Source organism: Thalassophryne amazonica, chromosome 9, assembly GCF_902500255.1.
Source record: "Thalassophryne amazonica chromosome 9, fThaAma1.1, whole genome shotgun sequence".
Classification (NCBI taxonomy): domain Eukaryota; kingdom Metazoa; phylum Chordata; class Actinopteri; order Batrachoidiformes; family Batrachoididae; genus Thalassophryne; species Thalassophryne amazonica.
In genome coordinates, this window is record NC_047111.1 from 48,898,834 (window position 1) to 48,917,878 (window position 19,045).

The following is a 19,045-nucleotide window of genomic DNA, read 5'->3' on the forward strand; positions in this document are numbered from 1 at the left end:
CTCTCATACAAAAGAGCAACACACTAAAATCACAGATAAATAAACTCAGTATCACATGATGATATGCATAAAAAGAGCACTTCTTTTCTAATCTCAGCCTCCTCCTTGTGTGCAGGTATCACCACTGTGTTGACCATGACAACACTCAGTATCAGCGCCCGACACTCTCTGCCTAAAGTATCCTACGCAACCGCTATGGATTGGTTCATCGCTGTTTGCTTCGCCTTTGTTTTTTCTGCCCTGATTGAGTTTGCGGCTGTCAACTACTTCTCCACGCTGCAGGCAAACAAGGAGCACCGGAAGGCAGTGGCCATGAAGGCGGTAGCTCAGGAGGCAGCCGCTGCAGCAGCAGCTCCTACTGCAGGGCCTGGGAATGACGGTGAATCTTCCTCTGTAAGTGCACATGGGAATACATCCTAACTGGAGTGTTACCATTTGAATAGTTTACAAAATTTGGAAACACCTCGACACCTATTGACGAGCAAAAAATATGAAACAGCTTCCTCATATTGTTTCAGGTTACATAAAAATAGAATAAAAAAAAATAAATAAAAAAAACTTTGAAACATCAGCTATGTTCATGTATTATTCTGTTTTACTGATAATACGACACACTGAAGCAAAGCCCATGATTCATGCAGTGTTCACACTGGATACCTACCTGTAAGCTACACTGCACTAAGCAGCTTGCATCATATTGGAATTGTGTGTTCACTTGCACCTTGCACACTGCATTAGCCCACAAAGATCTTTCCCACAGAACTGTTGGGGGGGCTATACTTTTGTTTGCAGCCATTGCTAAGGGCCCCTTCACACATAACACGAATAAGAACAAATCAGGGTGAATCACAGCGAAACAGCCCGAATGAGTGAACCACAAAAACATCAAGCTGACGTCGAGAGGGACACACTGTTGGGCAGGCGTGAACGATCCCGCTGCAACAGTTTTATGCATGCTCATGCGCGTGCACGAACACAGTGCGAGCAGCTGGAATGTGTTGCACCACATTATAATATTTAATATTTATTTCATTAATTTAAAAGAAAAACAGAAAAGCAGAAACAAAGCACCACAACACCAGAATGAAAAGGAGCAGAAAGAAGAACAAGTCTTATGATTTCTGCCCCTTTTAACAATACAATTTTTCAATATCCAGCATCATATGTTTCTGTGTAGGCTCTCACTTGTCCAGGTGGTTTCCATAGTAGAGAAGCTTGAATCTTTGACTGGACTGGGTTGCTTGACGTGAGGACGTTTCGCTTCAAAACACAGAAGCTTCCTCAGCTAAAATTCTTGCTCTGGTAGTCTGACTTCTGTCTTGACTCTTGTAGAGAAGAATAAACCAGAAGCCAACAAAAGTTGGAGTTTTTTAACCTAACCAGACCCCACCTACCGAGAGGCTGGCTGCTATAGGCTAGTGACTAAACAATAGCTCTAATTAGCACCTATTGTGCTCTAGTTAGCACTCTCCTAATGACAGGACGGAAGCCTCCCCTGATGGCTCCCTTGACGACTCCCTCCTGATGACGTGAATGACTCATTACCATGAACAAAAGACTGAAACTGCTTTGACCTAAGTACCACATTGTAAACAGGGGACAAAGCGTGTCTGAGACCCGCTCCGCGGTTAAGGCTGGGTTTCAACTGTTTTACAAAGAATGCTTCCTTGACACCTCTCTCAAACCATTTCTTCTCTCTGGCTAAGATTTTAACTTCCTTGTCCTCAAACGTGTGGTTAGTGTCTTTCAGGTGGAGATGAACTGCAGACTGAGGTCCACTGGCGACCTCTCTGCGGTGCTGGTATAGCCTCTTGTTACAAGAGGCCCTTACAAGAGGCTGTACCAGCACAGATTGCATTTCTTTAACTTATCACATACCACTGACCCATTTCATAATTATGACCATTAATTAATAGATCACATCTCTGACAGGTTACATTTTAAACTTAAAACACTCCAAACATTATTAACAGATTACTTTTTTTTTTTTTACTTTCTTGCAGCCCACTGACTTATTTCATAGTTTCATACTTACTTAATACATCTAATTTAATATGTTTTTTTAAATAATTTAAGCAACCTTAATTCTTTAATTTCTTTATTAAGATTGTTCCATAATTTGACACCATTTACTGCAGTACTCCTTTCCTTTACTTTGGTTCTAAATCTTGTTTTTTTAAAGACTTCTATTCCTTTCAATTTATAACTACTTACTCTTTTTTCAAACATATTTTGAATGTTTGTTGGTAAAGTATTTTTATTAACATGGTACATTGTTTGTAATATTTTCAAATCGACTAAATCATGAAATTTAAGTACCCTATACTTAATAAACAATGGATTAGATGGATCTCTAAAACCACTGTTACTAATCACTTTTAAAGCTCTTTTCTGCAAAATAAATGAAGGTTGTATATAGGTTGTATATGTTGATCCCCAGATTTCTACACAATAAATTAAATATGGGACAATCAATGAATTGTACAATGTTAATAAACCATAACTATTTAATGAATATTTTACTTTATGCAAAACAGCAATGGCTTTCGCTATTTTTCCTTTTATGTATTTTATGTGTGACTTCCATGTAAGATCTTCATCAATCATGACTCCTAAAAATTTTGTTTCTTTTACCCTTTGTATATCCATTCCATCTATTTGTAATGACACGTTATTTTTTTTTTTTGCTCTATCAATAAACAATATAAAATTTGTCTTATTAATATTTAGTGACAATCTGTTTATATCAAACCAATGTTTAACTTTTTCCAACTCTGTATTTATCACTTGTGCTACTTCCTGAATATCTGATCCAGAGTAAAACAGCGTTGTATCATCAGCAAATAAAATGCTGCCAAGCACATTGGATACATTCACAAAATCATTTATATACAAAATAAACAGTTTGGGTCCAAGTACCGATCCTTGTGGTACTCCATAAATAATGTTACACAATTCTGATTTGGTATTATTTATCTGAACAAACTGTTTTCTATTTTCTAAGTAGCTTTTTACCCACTGATGTGCAACACCTCTTATTCCATATTGTTGTAACTTGTGAAGCAATCTTGAGTGGTCTATAACATCAAAAGCCTTTTTCAGGTCGATAAAAATACTTACAAAATAATCTTTATTATCTATTGTTGTTGATATTTTCTCTATTAGTTCCATAATTGCCATAGCTGTCAAATGTTTTGTTCTAAATCCATACTGAGCATTATTTAAAATATGATGTTTCTCAATAAATGTATCCAATCTTGTCACAAAAACATTTTCCATAATTTTAGAAAACTGTGGAAGCAATGATACTGGCCTGTAATTAGAAAAATAATGTTTGTCTCCATTTTTATATAATGGGACTACCTTAGCAATTTTCATTTCATCTGGAAAAATCCCAGTTGACAGAAACAGATTACAAATATAAGTAAATGGTTCAATAACAATTTCTATTATACTTTTTACAGTCATCATGTCTAAATCTTCATGGTCAGTTGATCTTTTGCTTACACAGTTTTTTTTACAATATTTCTTATTTCATCTTTTTCCACATTGTCCAGGAAAATACTATTGACTGCATTTACCAGTGTATGTAATTTATCTTCTATTATTGGTTTATTTCCCACCAGACTTGATCCTACATTTGAAAAATAATCATTAAACCCATTTGCAACTTCTTTTATGTCATATATCTCTTTATTTTCCTTAACAAAGTAATTTGGAATAGTTGCTTTCGCTCCATCACTATCAATCACACTTTTTATAATCCCCCATGTTACCCTCATATTATCTTTACTCTTATTTAATTGTTCACTGTAATAATCTTTTTTTTTTGTTTCCTAATTATTGTTAATAGTTTATTTTTATATTTTTTGTATTTATGTTCTGATTCCTTTGTTTGCAATTTTAAAAATCACCTGTATAGTTTTTCTTTGCACAAGCATTTTTTATTCCCTTTGTCAGCCATGGTTTATTTACTCTTTTCTTACTAATTTCTATTAATTTACATTTTTTTATTGTATGATTTCTTCAATATTTTCATAAATGAGTTATATGCTACATTAACATCACTGACATAAACTTCTTCCCAATTTTGATTTTTAAGGTCATATATTAATGCCCCTAAGGCTTTTACTGACTTATCTCTTTTAAAGTTTATAACAGTATTTTTGTTGTACCTATTTTTAAATTTAAATATTGAAAAAATTGGTAAATGATTGCTAATATCTGTCATGAAGAGCCCATTCTTGATAATTTCATCTGTTCTGTTTGTAAATATATTGTCGATTACTGTTGCACTTTGCGATGTAATTCTGGTTGGTTTTTGTTATCAAGTGGAATAACCCCAAACTATACATTGAGTTTACAAAATCACTTAATCTTTGGCAACTGGAGCTTTCTATGTTAATGTTAAAGTCCCCACACATAAAAAGCATTTTGTTTTTGATTTGATGCAATAATTCTATTATTTTATCTGTAAATTTCACAACACAAGAATCTGGTGCTCTGTATACACAACTGATTAGAATATTCTTAGATGTTTCATATACAAGTTCCACTGTTACAATTTCTATGACATCATTCATAATTGTCATTTCTTCAACAATTGTACACATCAGATCTGTTTTTATATACAGAGTAATACCACCGCCTTTTTATATCTTCTGTTTACAAAATACAGCTCATATCTCTCCATTTGAACTTCATCCATGAGATCATCTTTAAGCCAAGATTGTGCTGCAGCTGTGGAGAAAACAAAAGCAAACCACCCTCCATAAAAAAACAAACAATGCAATTCCTAATATTTAATCCCTCTTACTGAGTGGACAATACAAATATGATGCCTCTGTGCCTCTGTGTATGACCCATGGTCATAGACGTACATTCATGAAATGACATGAATGAAGTTGTGGGCTCTTATTATGTCTTATTATGTCCAACTGGGTATATAAATAAGTACTACAATAACTGCATACACAGTTACATAACAAATAACTAAAATGAATGACCACATAACACAGAAACAGAGAGTGACACTTTGGTACGGGTGCTGAACAAACAAGGGGGCATGGCCTCAAACATCAGCAACTGTATAGATTTCTGGTCTTGGACATCCCAGCTGGAGAACACATACCGTGTTTTGAAGGACATGACCTTACAACTGTCCTCCATGAGGCACGTGTCTGTGCCTGCTGTCATCACGTGGAAATACATAAAACAACTGGCGCCTTTGCGCGGGGCTGCAGCGGCCACATACAGCACACCTCAGCAAGGTGTTACATGTGAAATGGACCGTCAGATCGCAGGTCGGCCCGGCCTGACATGTATGTCCTGCGGCAGGACACGCTTGACATTCATATTGCCTGCTGCGTGCCCACATGATCTGACGGTCCCATCTGTACACATATATTGGCATTTCATGCAAGTGTGCACCCCCCCCCCCCCCCCCCACATGCCATATGTGTTGTGGGGGTGAGCGGGGGCCGTGCAAAACACACGCACGCCACATGTGTTGGGGGGAGCACGCGAAACTCGGGCACGCCACATGTGTTGTGGGGGGGTGGGGCACAACACACGCGCAATATACACACACGCCATGTGTTGAGAGGGGAGCCGACACTCTGGCATGCCACGTGTGTGTTGCCTAGACAAATTCCACAGCCAGATCGAAAGTGGTCGCATGCTCAGTATTTTCGTCCTGACTGTGCGAATGTGATCACATTTTCTAAGTGCTCCGTGTGTGAAGTGGCCCTAAACATTGCCAAAATTGGCCACATTATTGTGTATGTGTGTGTATATTTAGTGTATTTTCTGGATTATAAATCCCACAGGATTATCAGATGTATCTGTTTAAAAATGCATCATGGAGTTGGGGAGTAAAACATAGAAGTCACACCGGTCAATAAGTCACATTTGTTCTTCAAATATGGTTCTACCGCTTCATGCAACAAGAAGCAAAATTACTTTAATTGTTGCATTATTTGTTCATAACACAAAGACCACATTAGTGATCAAAAGATAAATGGTAAATGGACTGCATTTATATAGTGATTTTCCATCTGCATCAGATGCTCAATGCGCTTTACAAATAATGCTTCACATTCACCCCGATGTGAGGGTGTTGCCATACAAGGTACTCACTACACACTGGGAGCAACTAGGGGATTAAGTGATTTTTTCCGGTCAGGCTGGGATTTGAACCGAAGATCCTCTGGTCTCAAGCCCAACGCTTTAACCATGAGACCATCACTTTGCCTCAAGCAAAGTAAACTGGTCTGTGTGGCAACTGAAGAGATGATCATAGCTGAGGTGAATGTGGCATAATTAAATATTTGAAAAATCAGTACATTATTTCTTTAGAAAACAAACATTTTTGTCAAAGATAACAGAGATTCCTTAGTCTAGCAGATTTGTCAGTGCTATTCTTGTTGTCTTGCACAACAGTACAGAAGTTATATTCCCAGTGTTTATTCCACCACAGCATGGTGTTTCAGTTTGCGAATATGATATCTTAACTTTACTCAGACCTTTTTTCCTCATTCAGAGTTTTTTCTTCTTCTTGTTCTTCTTATTCTTATTCTTATTATTCTGTTCCAGAGTTTGAATCACAGTATCTCATTCAGTATTCAGCATCAGTTTATCAGACGTGTGGCTATAGGTGATAATACACTATTTTGTTCATGTGTAAGTTAGTTCATAATAGTCACAGGACCTCACGTACTAGTTAAAAATTGTCCATTTTGAATGATTGGCAGTCCTCTCAGTCCTGGGTCCAGGACTTGTGTGACTCTTCTTTGATGGCCATTGATCATTTTGATGGATGCTTGGATGGATGGACTTGGATGCTTACTTTCACCATCTGTTTTTGGGATGTTGTATATACCACTGTTGAATATTATTAATTAATGTCAGTGTTAGTATGGCCAAAGCAAATGGTCACCCCTGTGAACCTGGTCTGTCTGAGGTTTTTTCCTACAATCAAAAAACAGCTCAGTGAGTTATTTTCTTACCACTCTTGCCTATGTGCTTGCTCTCGGGGTGTTGCTAAGGTGAGACCTAAACTTCTGCCTTTGGGAACCGATGTTGTGATTTGATTATATATATATATATATATATATATATATATATATATATATATATATATATATATATATATATATATATATATATATATATATATATATATATATATATATATAGATAAACAATTTAAATTAAATTGATTGGGAAAAAGTGACTTGTGGTGTGTTGCACAAGTGTGGAAATTGCAGCATGTGTTATTAACAGTAGGTTCTCAATTGTGAAAAATAGCTCAGTCTTGCTTTACACTAAGTGGCGGTGCTTACAAAGGTCAGCATTTGCACATTCAAAGTTCAATAAATCAGACTTTTACGGTGGAAAGTATCCACAGTGCGTCAGTTTTTCCAACATGAAAAAAGTTTTTGTTGATTTTATTATGTTTTTACAAGTTTATTAAAAATAAAAACTAAGTAATCGCATAGACATTAGTATTTCTGCCCTTTGCTCATAACTTTGTTGATGCAACTTTGGCAGCAAATACAGCTTCAAGTTTTCTTGAATATGATGGCACAAGCTTGGCACACCTATCTTTTGGCAGTTTTGCCCATTCCTCTTTGCAGCACATCTGAAGCTCCATCAGGTTGGATGGGGAGCATCGGTGCACAGCCATTTTCAGATCTCTCCAGAGATGTTCAATCAGATTCAGGTCTGGGCTCTGGCTGGGCCACTCAAGGACATTCACAGAGTTGGTCTGAAGTCACTCCTTTAATATCTTGGCTGTGTGCTTACGGTCATTGTCCTGCTGAAAGATGAACTGTTGCCCCAGTGTGAGGTCAAGAGCGCTCTGGAGCAGGTTTTCATCCAGGATGTCTCTGTACATTGCTGCATTCATCTTTCCCTCAATCCTGACTAGTCTCCCAGTTCCTGCCACTGAAAAACATTCCCACGGCATGCTGCCACCACCACCATGCTCCACTCTTGTGATGGTGCCTGGTTTCCTCCAAACATGACAACTGCCATTCACACCAAGGTGTTCAATCTTTGTGTCATCAGACCAGACACTTTTGTATCTCAAGGTCTGAGAGTCCTTCAGATGCCTTTTAGCAAACTCCAGGCAGGCTTCCATGTGCCTTTTACTAAATAGTGGCTTCTGTCTGGCCACTCTGCCATACAGGCTTAATTGGTGGATTGCTGTAGAGATGGTTGTTCTTCTGGAAGGATCTCCTTTCTCCACAGAGGAATGCTGGAGCTCTGTCAGTGATCATTGCTTTCTTGGTCACCTGTCTGAATAAGACTTTCTCCCCCATCTGAACTTTTTCATTAATGGATGATGGTGGCCACTGTGCTCATTGGGACCTTCAAACAAGCAGAAATATTTTTGTACCCTTTCACAAATTTGTGCCTTGAGACAATCCTGTCTTGGAGGTTTACAGACAATTCTTTTGACTTCATGCTTGGATTCTGCTCTGACATGCACTGTCAACTATGTGAGCTTATATGTAGACAGGTGTGTGCCTTTCAAAATCATGTCCAATCAACTGAATTTACCCCAGGTGGTCTCCAATTAAGCTGTAGAAACATCTCAAGGATGATCAGTGAAAACAGCATGCACCTGAGAGTCTTAGATTTTATTGTTATTGTTATTATTATTATTATTATTATTATTATTATTATTATTACTACTACTAACTTTGAAAAAATGTAAAAAAAAAAACTGTCATTATGGGGTATTGTGTGTAGCATATTGAGGGAAATAAATTAATTTCATCAATTTTTGAATAAGGCTGTAACATGACAATTTGTGGCAAAGTGAAGTGCTATTAATACATTCCAGATGTACTGTTAGTACACTTCATCCCTCAGGTGCACATTGCATTCCTGCAGATTATCACAATGCACCAAATACATGGGTGAAAGAGATGCACATACTATGTCCTACTAAGATAATGTGAACCCAGCTTTACAGTTGCTGGGCAACATTCAGATCTCTTGTCTTTCTTCTTTTCATTTGCTCTCTGCATTCTCTGTTCTCCTTTCACATTTTATTTTCTCTCACACACATTTAGTAACACATGACCTGTGCCAGTTTAATGTATGAGCCTTCCAGGGGCACCAAACCTCTTTGGGCCTCACATTTCTCTCTCCAAACGTATTGTGGAGAACACACATTATAAAAAACAAAACAAAACAAAACACTACACACATAGTGGAACACAAATTAACACAATTTTATGGGCAGTGGCTTAGTTGTTAGCACTGCTGCTTCACAGCAAAACGGTCACAGGATCGATTCCCACCAGTGGCCTTTTTGTGTGGAGTTTGTATGTTCTCGCCACGTTTGTGTATGTTCCCTCTGGGTACTCCGGCTTCCTTCCACATCCAAAGACATGCAGGTTAGGTGAACTGGAAACTTTAAATTGTCCGTAGGTGTGAGTGCGGGTGTGAATGTGTTTGTTTGTCTATATGTGGCTCTGTGACAGACTGGTGTCTTGTCCAGGATGTACCCTTAATTGGAGTAAGTGGTTGAAGATGAGTGAGTGAGTCATAAATGTTATCACTAGTATCTAATGGCACATACCACTGATTGCTAAGAGATCACTGCCCCATTCCATAATGACATCTGACACACGTCAGGGCACTACAGAATTTTTATATTCAATAGGATTAGATTAGATAAGGCAAAAAAAAAAAAAATCTTGTTTCATTGCCTTCTTTGAAAAGTGTTTTTTTCCATAAATGATTTAAATAACCAGCAGTGGCTGTCGTGGCCACCAGAAGTAGGCTTTTTAGAATTAAAGAAGTTAAAAAACAAGATCATTTCAAGCTACCCCAAACATCTATTGAAATGCCTACCATAATATTTATCATTTCTCCTCCAAATTCTTGTAATGCACGTGATGACAACTGTTTTATCCAACAATCCTCGACTTGTCCAACAGGTGACAGACAGGCCCATGGGATATTACATGAGCAAAACAAACATGCTTTTTTTATATAATCTGGTGCATTAAAAATGGCCAGCCTTTAATCAATTTATCTTCATTATACCTTTTCAATTCTGACTTACTAGCTGCTATTATATATTGTTTTTGAGTTATAGCATTTGCAACCTGAAGGGAATCAACATCTTACATGGTACATGCTAATTGCCTATACTTTTCAAACATCTTGAGGTGAAAAAAAAAAACAGTCAAATGAAGTGCTGTTGGTAATGTAATATTTTAATGTATTATACAGTAGTGTTCAGAATAATAGTAGTACGATGTGACTAAAAAGATTAATTCAGGTTTTGAGTATATTTCTTATTGTTACATGGGAAACAAGGTACCAGTAGATTCAGTAGATTCTCACAAATCCAACAAGACCAAGCATTCATGATATACACACTCTTAAGGCTATGAAATTGGTCTATTAGTAAAAAAAAGTAGAAAAGGGGGTGTTCACAATAATAGTAGTGTGGCATTAAGTCAGTGAGTTCGTCAATTTTGCGGAACAAACAGGTGTGAGTCAGGTGTCCCCTATGTAAAGATGAAGCCAGCACCTGTTGAACATGCTTTTCTCTCTGAAAGCCTGAGGAAAATGGGACGTTCAAGACATTGTTCAGAAGAACAGCGTAGTTTGATTAAAAAGTTGATTGGAGAGGGGAAAACTTATACGCAGGTGTAAAAAATTATAGGGTGTTCATCTACAATGATCTCCAATGCTTTCCACCTGCGAAATATAGCAAAGACTCATCCCATCCTGTCTATGACTGATACTGAGACCCTGATTTATGCATTTGTCTCTTCTAGATTGGACTACTGCAATACTCTATTTTCTTGTTTACCGCAGTCCAGCATTAAGGGTCTCCAATTGATTTTTATTAGGAAACGGAGCGTGCCATGGCCTCAACTTTAGCTAAATTCTGGGTCTTTTAGTGAAGCTTGGGGCTAGTAGCTAATGATCACCTTAGTATTTCTTCTGTTTTTCTTGTTGCTTAATGCTGACAAATTACACTGTATTTGTCTTTCTGATGCTTGATTCTGCTTTTTTCTTTTCCCTTTGTTTGAGGTGCGGTTCCATCCAGAGATGGGTGTGGTATCTGTTCCATAAATCGTCCTGTGCACGGCAACATTTCCTGTATGTTCGTTTTATGAAATGTTTGTAATTTGTGTCTATAGCATGGCCCAAGCAGAGGGTCACCCCTTTGAGTCTGATCTGCTTGAGGTTTCTTCCTCAGAGGGAGTTTTTCCTTACCACTGTTGCTCTGGGGGTTGGTAAGGTTAGACCTTACTTGTATGATGCACCTTGTTGTGATTTGGCGCTATATAAATGAAAATAAATTTAAACTGAAGATGAGAATGTTTTCCCTGTGTCCACAATTTGTCCTTTGATTTGCTGATGGAGCAACATCTTGGCATTGACAATTCCTCTACCTGACATGAGAGCCACTGCCCAGCATGGCGGCTGGTCCAGTATGCGCATGTTTGGCACGAGTCAGCTACTGAGTGACCAGTCATTTATTGAGTGACCAGTAACCTTCACATTGATGATGCATCCTGTAACATAGCTACTAAGCTCATCACTATCACAGAGTCTTTTAACTTTCGACAGCATGTTTCTGACCAGTTAAAACAGCCTAGAAGTTAATGTCTATAAAATTTGCAAAAAGTGCTGTCAGAGCAATGGTTTGTAATGCAACATACTGCAATAATGTGAAAGGCCAGTGGGTTTTAGTTTTTGGGTGAGTTGTTGTACCAAGATACAGAGGAAGTAGGAGGGATGCATCATAGAAAATGACTGCTTTCACTAAATATGTAGGAGGCAAGGCTTTTCTTTACACATAAAATAGATAACTAAACAAATAAAAACAATGGGATATCTCTTGGATGAGAAATGGCCTACCACAAGTCACGATTTCAGTCACTCCTGACTGTTATGATTGATTGTTGAAGCTCGGACAACAATGGAGGCTCACAACAGCATTATAAAATAATTAATTAAATTATTCAGAAAATACAACTGTAAAGAGAAAGGGGACATGTGTGTTTGGCATGTGTGTTTGTTACTGCCTGCAAAGGGTGATAGATGTATTGTCATTGGTGACTGTAAGTTAGTAGGACTGGAGGAATTTAACAAATAAATAAAACACTCATGGGAGAAAGGCAGAGTGAGTAGGGATGTTTTTATATATAAGAGAAGCTATAGGTGCCGACAATTAAGTGTGATTAAATCAAGAGACTCCCAAGTATGTGTCCCAATAAATTAAACGGATGTGAGAATTGGTTCATAAACACAGTGTGCTGACTTATGACATTGTACTGTATTATACATGTCAAAACAAAAAAATCTTAAAATTGTGTGTTTGCCCACACTCTCAGTGGAATACTTGGAAAAAAATAGGACCAGCAAATAATATCATTATGTCTTTCCCTTTATTGATTAAGACATATTATGTACTGTGGGAAATTTCTGATGCCTTTACTTTGCCTGAAACATTTGAAAAAAGAGGGGATATGGTGGTGACTGTAGTCCAACTGGAGTGCCATGGTCATATATTTGGGGTATTCTGGCCATGGCCCTTGGGTGGTTCTGACATCTTGCCAAGTGGCTCATGGTGTGGGCTTGGGCTAGTGGTGCTGCTGAATATGAAAGACAATCAGGCTTCCCACTGCTGTGACACTTGTGAGCTTTGGTCCCATAGCAAGCGTGTGGTTATCTCCCTAAAGGGATATTACATGCTAGGCAGATATGGCAAGAACTGGTATTGTAGCCAGTGTTCGTTATCACAGTTATCAGACTCATTTTTTGATGTCTTATTACCAGGAGAAAATATGTCCAGTGTGATTGCTGATGAATCCACTTCAGGGTCATCTCCAACTGTGAATCTGAACACAAAAAGGTTTAATTTCATTCACCTGAACACGTATAGTCTTGTTCCAAAGCTAGACAAAATCCACCAATTCACACTGAACTTGAATCTCACAGGTATTGTCATTACTAAATCCCGGCTAGATTACTTTGTGGCTGATGATGAGACTAAGATCCAAGGATATGCCATTATCCGCCATGACCGGAACCGGGATGGAGATATGTGTGCTTACGTAAACAGTGACATTCCCTACAACCACAGACCGGACATCGGTGACAATTTGGAGTCAATATGGATTGAACTGTGCCTCCCAAAATCAAAACAAATATTACTAGGTATCTGCTATTGATAGCACAGAGATACAGACTCCTTTAATAATTTAGAACAATCATGCTTAGATATCGATACCCTGTCTGACCAGGTATGTATATTGCAAGGTGATTTTAATGTTGACTATGAATGTATTCATGAAAATGGAAACTCACTGTATGAGTCCCTAACTCAATTTATCTCAATGTGTGAGCTCAAAGAAATAATTAATGAACCAATAAGAGTGACAAAAGTACTTCTGCCTTACAACTCCAATTCCAATGAAGTTGGGACGTTGTGTGAAATGTAAGTAAAAACAAAATACAATAATTTGCAATTCCTCTTCAACCTATATTCAGTTGAATACACCACAAAGACAAGATATTTAATGTTCAAACTGATAGACTATTTTGTTTATGTGCAAATATTTGCTCATTTTGAAATGGATGCATCCAACACATTTCAAAAAAGCTGAGACAGGGGCAACAAAACACTGGGAAAGTTGAGAGTGTTGGGAAAGTGAATGCACGGACCCACGCTAGGGGGCGTAAATGAATGGTCAATAGGATTACAAATAATTTATTATGCAAAAGTGCAACACAAAACCCAAATATGCTGAGTCCAATTAACAACAATATGGTGACGCGTGGGCAGGCCCGAGGGTAGGAGATGCCTATCCAGAGAAGAGCCGTGGTGGGAACCCACGAAGTTCCACCGCCAACGGAGGCCTGCAATACACCGAGCCGCCAAGTCCTGATTCCCCAGGTGGCCACTGCTCGAGGCTGTCAGACCCGGTACTGCTGGCAGGAGCAAAAACAGGTTAAGGTGGGTGTGTGTACACCCAGCAAACGTCAGGCAACTCACAGAAATTCTCCTGAAGGAATAAATTCAGATACTCCCAGGTGCAGAGGAAACTGGAAAACTTGCAGTGTCAGTGGTTATACTCAGTAAGTCAGAAGTGAGGAGTGGAGACGCCAACTCCTCCAGCTTCCACAAACTCGGCTACAAGCTGCAAGTATAAGTCACAACTGCAAAGACTTCAGTAACAATGAATGTGCGTACGGCACAAAACGGCTGAGTTGGTTTACCTGTGTGGTAAGCTGATAACTCAGCAGAGTTATGGTGTCTCTCCCAGGCTTTTATGGAAGGTAATGATGATGATGATAAACAGCTGACAGCCTAACGGTGCGCACCTGGAGACATCAACCAGCCTGTGCGCCCTCTAAGGGCCAAGAAGTGCCAGTGTGGCAGGGCGCCATCTGGTGGTGGGCCAGGAGTACCTCCTCTTCGGGCGGCCCACACAACAGAGAAGTGAAGTTCCAGAGGGGAAGAGGCTAATTGGAAACAGGTGACTGTCATGACTGGGTAGAAAAGGAGCATCCCCAAAAGGCTCAGCCATTCACAAGCAAAGATGGGGCAAGGGTAACCACTTTGTGAACTCTGTGAAAAAATAGTCAAATAGTTTAAGAACAATGTTTCTCGACATTCAATTGCAATGAATTTAGGGATTCCATCATCCACAGTCCATAATATAATCAGAAGATTCAGAGAATCTGGAAAACTTTCTACACGGTAAGCGGCAAGACCAAAAACCAACATTGAATGCCTGTGACCCTCAATCACTCACTGGCACTGCTTTAAAAACTGACATCATTGTGTAAAGGATCTTACTGCATGGGCTCAGGAACACTTCAGAAAACCATTGTCAGTTAACAGTTTGTCGCTACATCTACAAGTGCAAGTTAAAACTCTACCATGCAAAGCAAAAGCTATACATCAACATCCAGAAATGCTGCCGCCTTCTCTGGGCCCAAGCTCATTTGAAATGGACGGACACAAAGTGGAAAAGTGTGCTGTGGTCTGATGGTCCCCATTTCAAATTGTTTTTGGAAATCATGGATGTCGTGTCCTCTGGACGAAAGAGGAAAAACACCATCCAGATTGTTACCAGCGTAAAGTTCAAAAGCCAGCATCTGTGATGGTATGGGGTATATTAGTGCCCATGGCATGAGAAACGTACACATCTGTGATGGCACCATCAATGCTGAAAGGTACATCCAGGTTTTGGAGCAACACATGCTGCCATCCAATGCAACGTCTTTTTCATGGACGTCCCTGCTTATTTCAGCAAGACAATGCCAAGCCACATTCTGCACATGTTACAACAGCGTGACTTCGTAGTAAGAGTGCGGGTACTAGACTGGCCTGCCTGCAGTCCAGACCTGTCACCTATTGAAAATATGTGGTGCATTATGAAGCGCAAAGTATGACAATGGAGACCATGGACTATTGACAACTAAAGTCATACATCAAGCAAGAATGGAAAAAATTCCACCTACAAAGCTTCAACAATTTGTGTCCTCAGTTCCCAAATGCTTATTGAGTGTTGTTAGAAGGAAAGGTGATGTAACACAATAGTAAACTAACACTGTCCCAGCTTCTTTTTTTTTTTTTTAATGTGTTGCAGACATCCATTTCAAAATGAGCAAATGTTTGCAAAAAAAACAATAAGTTTATCAGTTTCAACATTAAATATCTTGTCTTGTGGTGTATTCAATTGAATATTGGTTGAAGATGATTTGCCAGTCATTGTATTCTGTTTTTATTTACATTTTACACAACATCCCAACTTCAATGGAATTAGGATTGCATTAGATGTGATTATGCTCACTGACCCTGACAGAATTAAGGCATCTGGTGTTATTGATCTCTGTGTAAGTGATCATCACTTACTGTATTGCACAAGAAAGAGTCATAGAAATCCAATAGGCACACATAATGATTTCCCTTTCAAGTGAAAAAAAAAAAAAAATTCCACTAAAGATGAAATTATGTTGAATGAAGTTTATTGGAAACCAGTGTATGATACAGATGATGTAGATAATATTTGGATTTTGTTCAAAACTAAACCCTTGTGTGTAACAGATGACACCTCTTAAAAATATAAGGGTTAGATAACATCTTCCAACTCATTTGTGAAAGAGATAAAGCCTTTCTTGAATTCAGCCAATCTAATGATCTTGTATTTTATGATCAGTATACCTTCTTGCTCAAAAAAGTAAGTGTTTGGCAAAATCTAATTATATAAGTGTAACTTAGAAGAAAACAGCTGCTGGTGGCTTTGCCTCACAGCAAAAAGGCCATGGGTTGATGTCCACACCTGGGCCTTTCTGTGTGTCGTTTCCATGTTCTCCCCATGTTTGCGTGGGTACTGTCCAGGGTGCACCGCTTCCTTCCACTTCCAAAAACATGCATGCTAGGTGAACTGTTAACCTTAGGCACCACTGGACTGATAGTATTGCACACTTGGGCATTTGCCCGATGACCTGATGGCCCTAACTGGCCTGCAGATTTTTTTTTTTTTTTTTTTTTTTTTTTAAAGAAGTAAAGCGAGCTGTGAGCTTTTCATCCACGTTTTTTTTTTTTTTTTTGTGTAGCAGCTACGACTCGTCCTCACCTCTTAAAGCGCAGTGTGATAACAGCACACCTGTAACTGACCTTTACAAGACATTTTTATGATTTTTTCTCCTCCTTTATTTAGAGCTGAGCTGAGCGCATCCGTATCCTGCACGTTAAAACAGCTGATCCTCCGCGACGCGTCAACAACTAGCACTATTTCCACTCAAATGCACCTAAAACTCTCTTTCTGGGGAGCGCATGATGGTGAAAAACGCAATAAAACTTTCTGACCTGTAAATAGGTCATCGTTTTCTGCAGAAATAATGTTATCCATTCTTTGTGCTCAAACGCCAAGCAGGGGCGAATCCAGATGGAATGGGGGCGTGGGGCAAGGATGTCCCCCCCCTCACAACACCCCTACATTAAAGTCCAGTTGGAAGCCTTTTTTACTACAACTACTAATACTACTTAAAATAATAATAATTTCGACAAGTCAAATGTTTAGAGAAATTTAAATGTTAGAAAAAATGTTAGAAGAATTTAATAGTTACATTTATTAACAATGTAGGTTAGAAATTACAAGTTTACGGTTACAGTGCTGTCAACAGTTAATATGAGGTCAAGAAAGCGGTCTTTATTTTATTTTTTTATAAAACAAGTATATATTTTATTGAGTCAAGAAAGGGTGACTATAAAGTGAGGCGGGGACCACAACGGCCATGACGGTAAGTGAAGGTTAACTTCAGCTATTAATTGATGAACAGCAACCTAACTTGTTCATAAATCAGACATCTGTGTGTGAGAGAGACATTCTGATCTTCTGGTCTGAAGTAAAGTGCTGTCTAACTGGGTCACTCAGATATGAATTAAGGTTGGATATTATTTCCGTTCGTGCTAACTCTGCCAGTCACGTAACCTAGCCTAGCAATGTAACCTGTGCAAATGGTGTGCATGGCTAGCTACCATGCTGTCGCCGCCAGGTTGTTTCTTTATTCTTTATTCTATTTGTGTGACGGTCGTGTGTCGGCCATATGAAGTATGCTGTTTTGCACAGTCTGCGGTGTGGTTACGTGGTATAACGGTGTCCCTGTCTAAAATGTATTTTCCCAAGTCCTGGCATAATTTCACATACCTAACATTTTACTTTAAATTGAGAGTCATTCTCTAAGTTGATTAGCAACACAAATTGGTAATAAAAGAAATCCTTGATGTTACTTGTAGCTTGTAGTGAGATAGACAACTGTCTCCATCTTGTGGCCTTTTTGTGTATTGCAGTTTCAAAAGTTCAACCTTTGTATCCAGTCATTGGTCCAGTCATCCCGTCATTTTCTTGCTTTATATGATGAATTGTATCACACAAGTATGATATATTATTAATAGTATAGCCTACAGTATTTCTATAACAAGTGTTTTATATAATTTCTATTTCTAAATTTTAAGTAAACAAGGCCTGAATGAAATGACGGCTTATTATGTCTAAAAAGTAATGTGACCTACTGTCAATAGATCGTACTTTTGATAAGCCTATGATAACTGTATTTCGGGGAGAACTTTTCATAATGCTTCTTATAGTGTTAAAATGTATGTGTCTCCTGGTGCACATTGATCGGTTAAGGGACCAAAAACAAAAAAAAGCAGGCTTAATTTTTTTAACCCTTCGATACCTGGTGGTGGCCTGGTCTTTGTTAAAAATGCCCGGCCTGAAAAATTTCCCCAGTCCAGCCCTGGACCTTAGGTGTGCGTGTGGGTATGTATGTGTTTGTTTGTCTATATGTTGGCCCTGCGACAGACTGGCATCCTGTCCAGGGTGTACCCTGTCTCATGCCCTATGGACTGTTGGATACATTGCAGTCCCCCTCAGCTTTTATTGGAGTAAAGTATAGAATATGGATGAAAATAGGAAAACAAAGACCCAACCAAAACAGATGTGGAACGTTTTTATTTATTTTTATTTTTTTTGACTATCAGAAGTTTCTCAGTAATGCCATCAATTTCTGGAATATGTTGGAATCTTTCCAAGCCTCTTTGAAGAATCAGTCAACTTGGTGTATGTATGTAAAGCTTTGATCCTCTAAAAGTCAGTTAGTTTGTGACTTAAAGAGTCAGCAGAATATCTCAGTAGAACGTGAAGGAATTTCAATGGAATTTGGCGGAGATGTAAGCCTTCTAACCCTGAAAATCAGAACTGATCATAATTAGCAATCAGAACCAAAAAGGGAAATCCTCACTTTCGATCATACTTGTGATCCTGATCATCAAAGCAAAGCAGACAGACAGACAGATGGTTATGGTTCATGTCTCTCTGTCATTGCCCTCTGTCTCTCTCTTGTGACCATCCCTGGTTCTGCATCTCTGCGTCCTCTTTTCTATCCATCTTATGCACATCCTGTTTTAATTTGTAATCACCTGTTCCTGGTATATTTCTGTAGCTTTCCTCTCGTGTCTCTCCTCAGCTGTTTCCCATTAGAA

At 38.6% G+C, this 19,045-nt stretch overlaps 1 protein-coding gene across 1 annotated transcript in view; it reads left to right on the forward strand.

Annotated features, from left to right (window-relative positions):
- The window catches only part of gabra6b (gamma-aminobutyric acid type A receptor subunit alpha6b), a 139,934-nt gene that overhangs the window by 36,540 nt on the left and 84,349 nt on the right, over positions 1-19,045 (forward strand). The window contains exon 8 of the mRNA XM_034178008.1: positions 116-393. Within this exon, the coding sequence (XP_034033899.1) occupies positions 116-393 (278 nt within the window). The remainder of the gene's footprint in view (positions 1-115; positions 394-19,045) is intronic.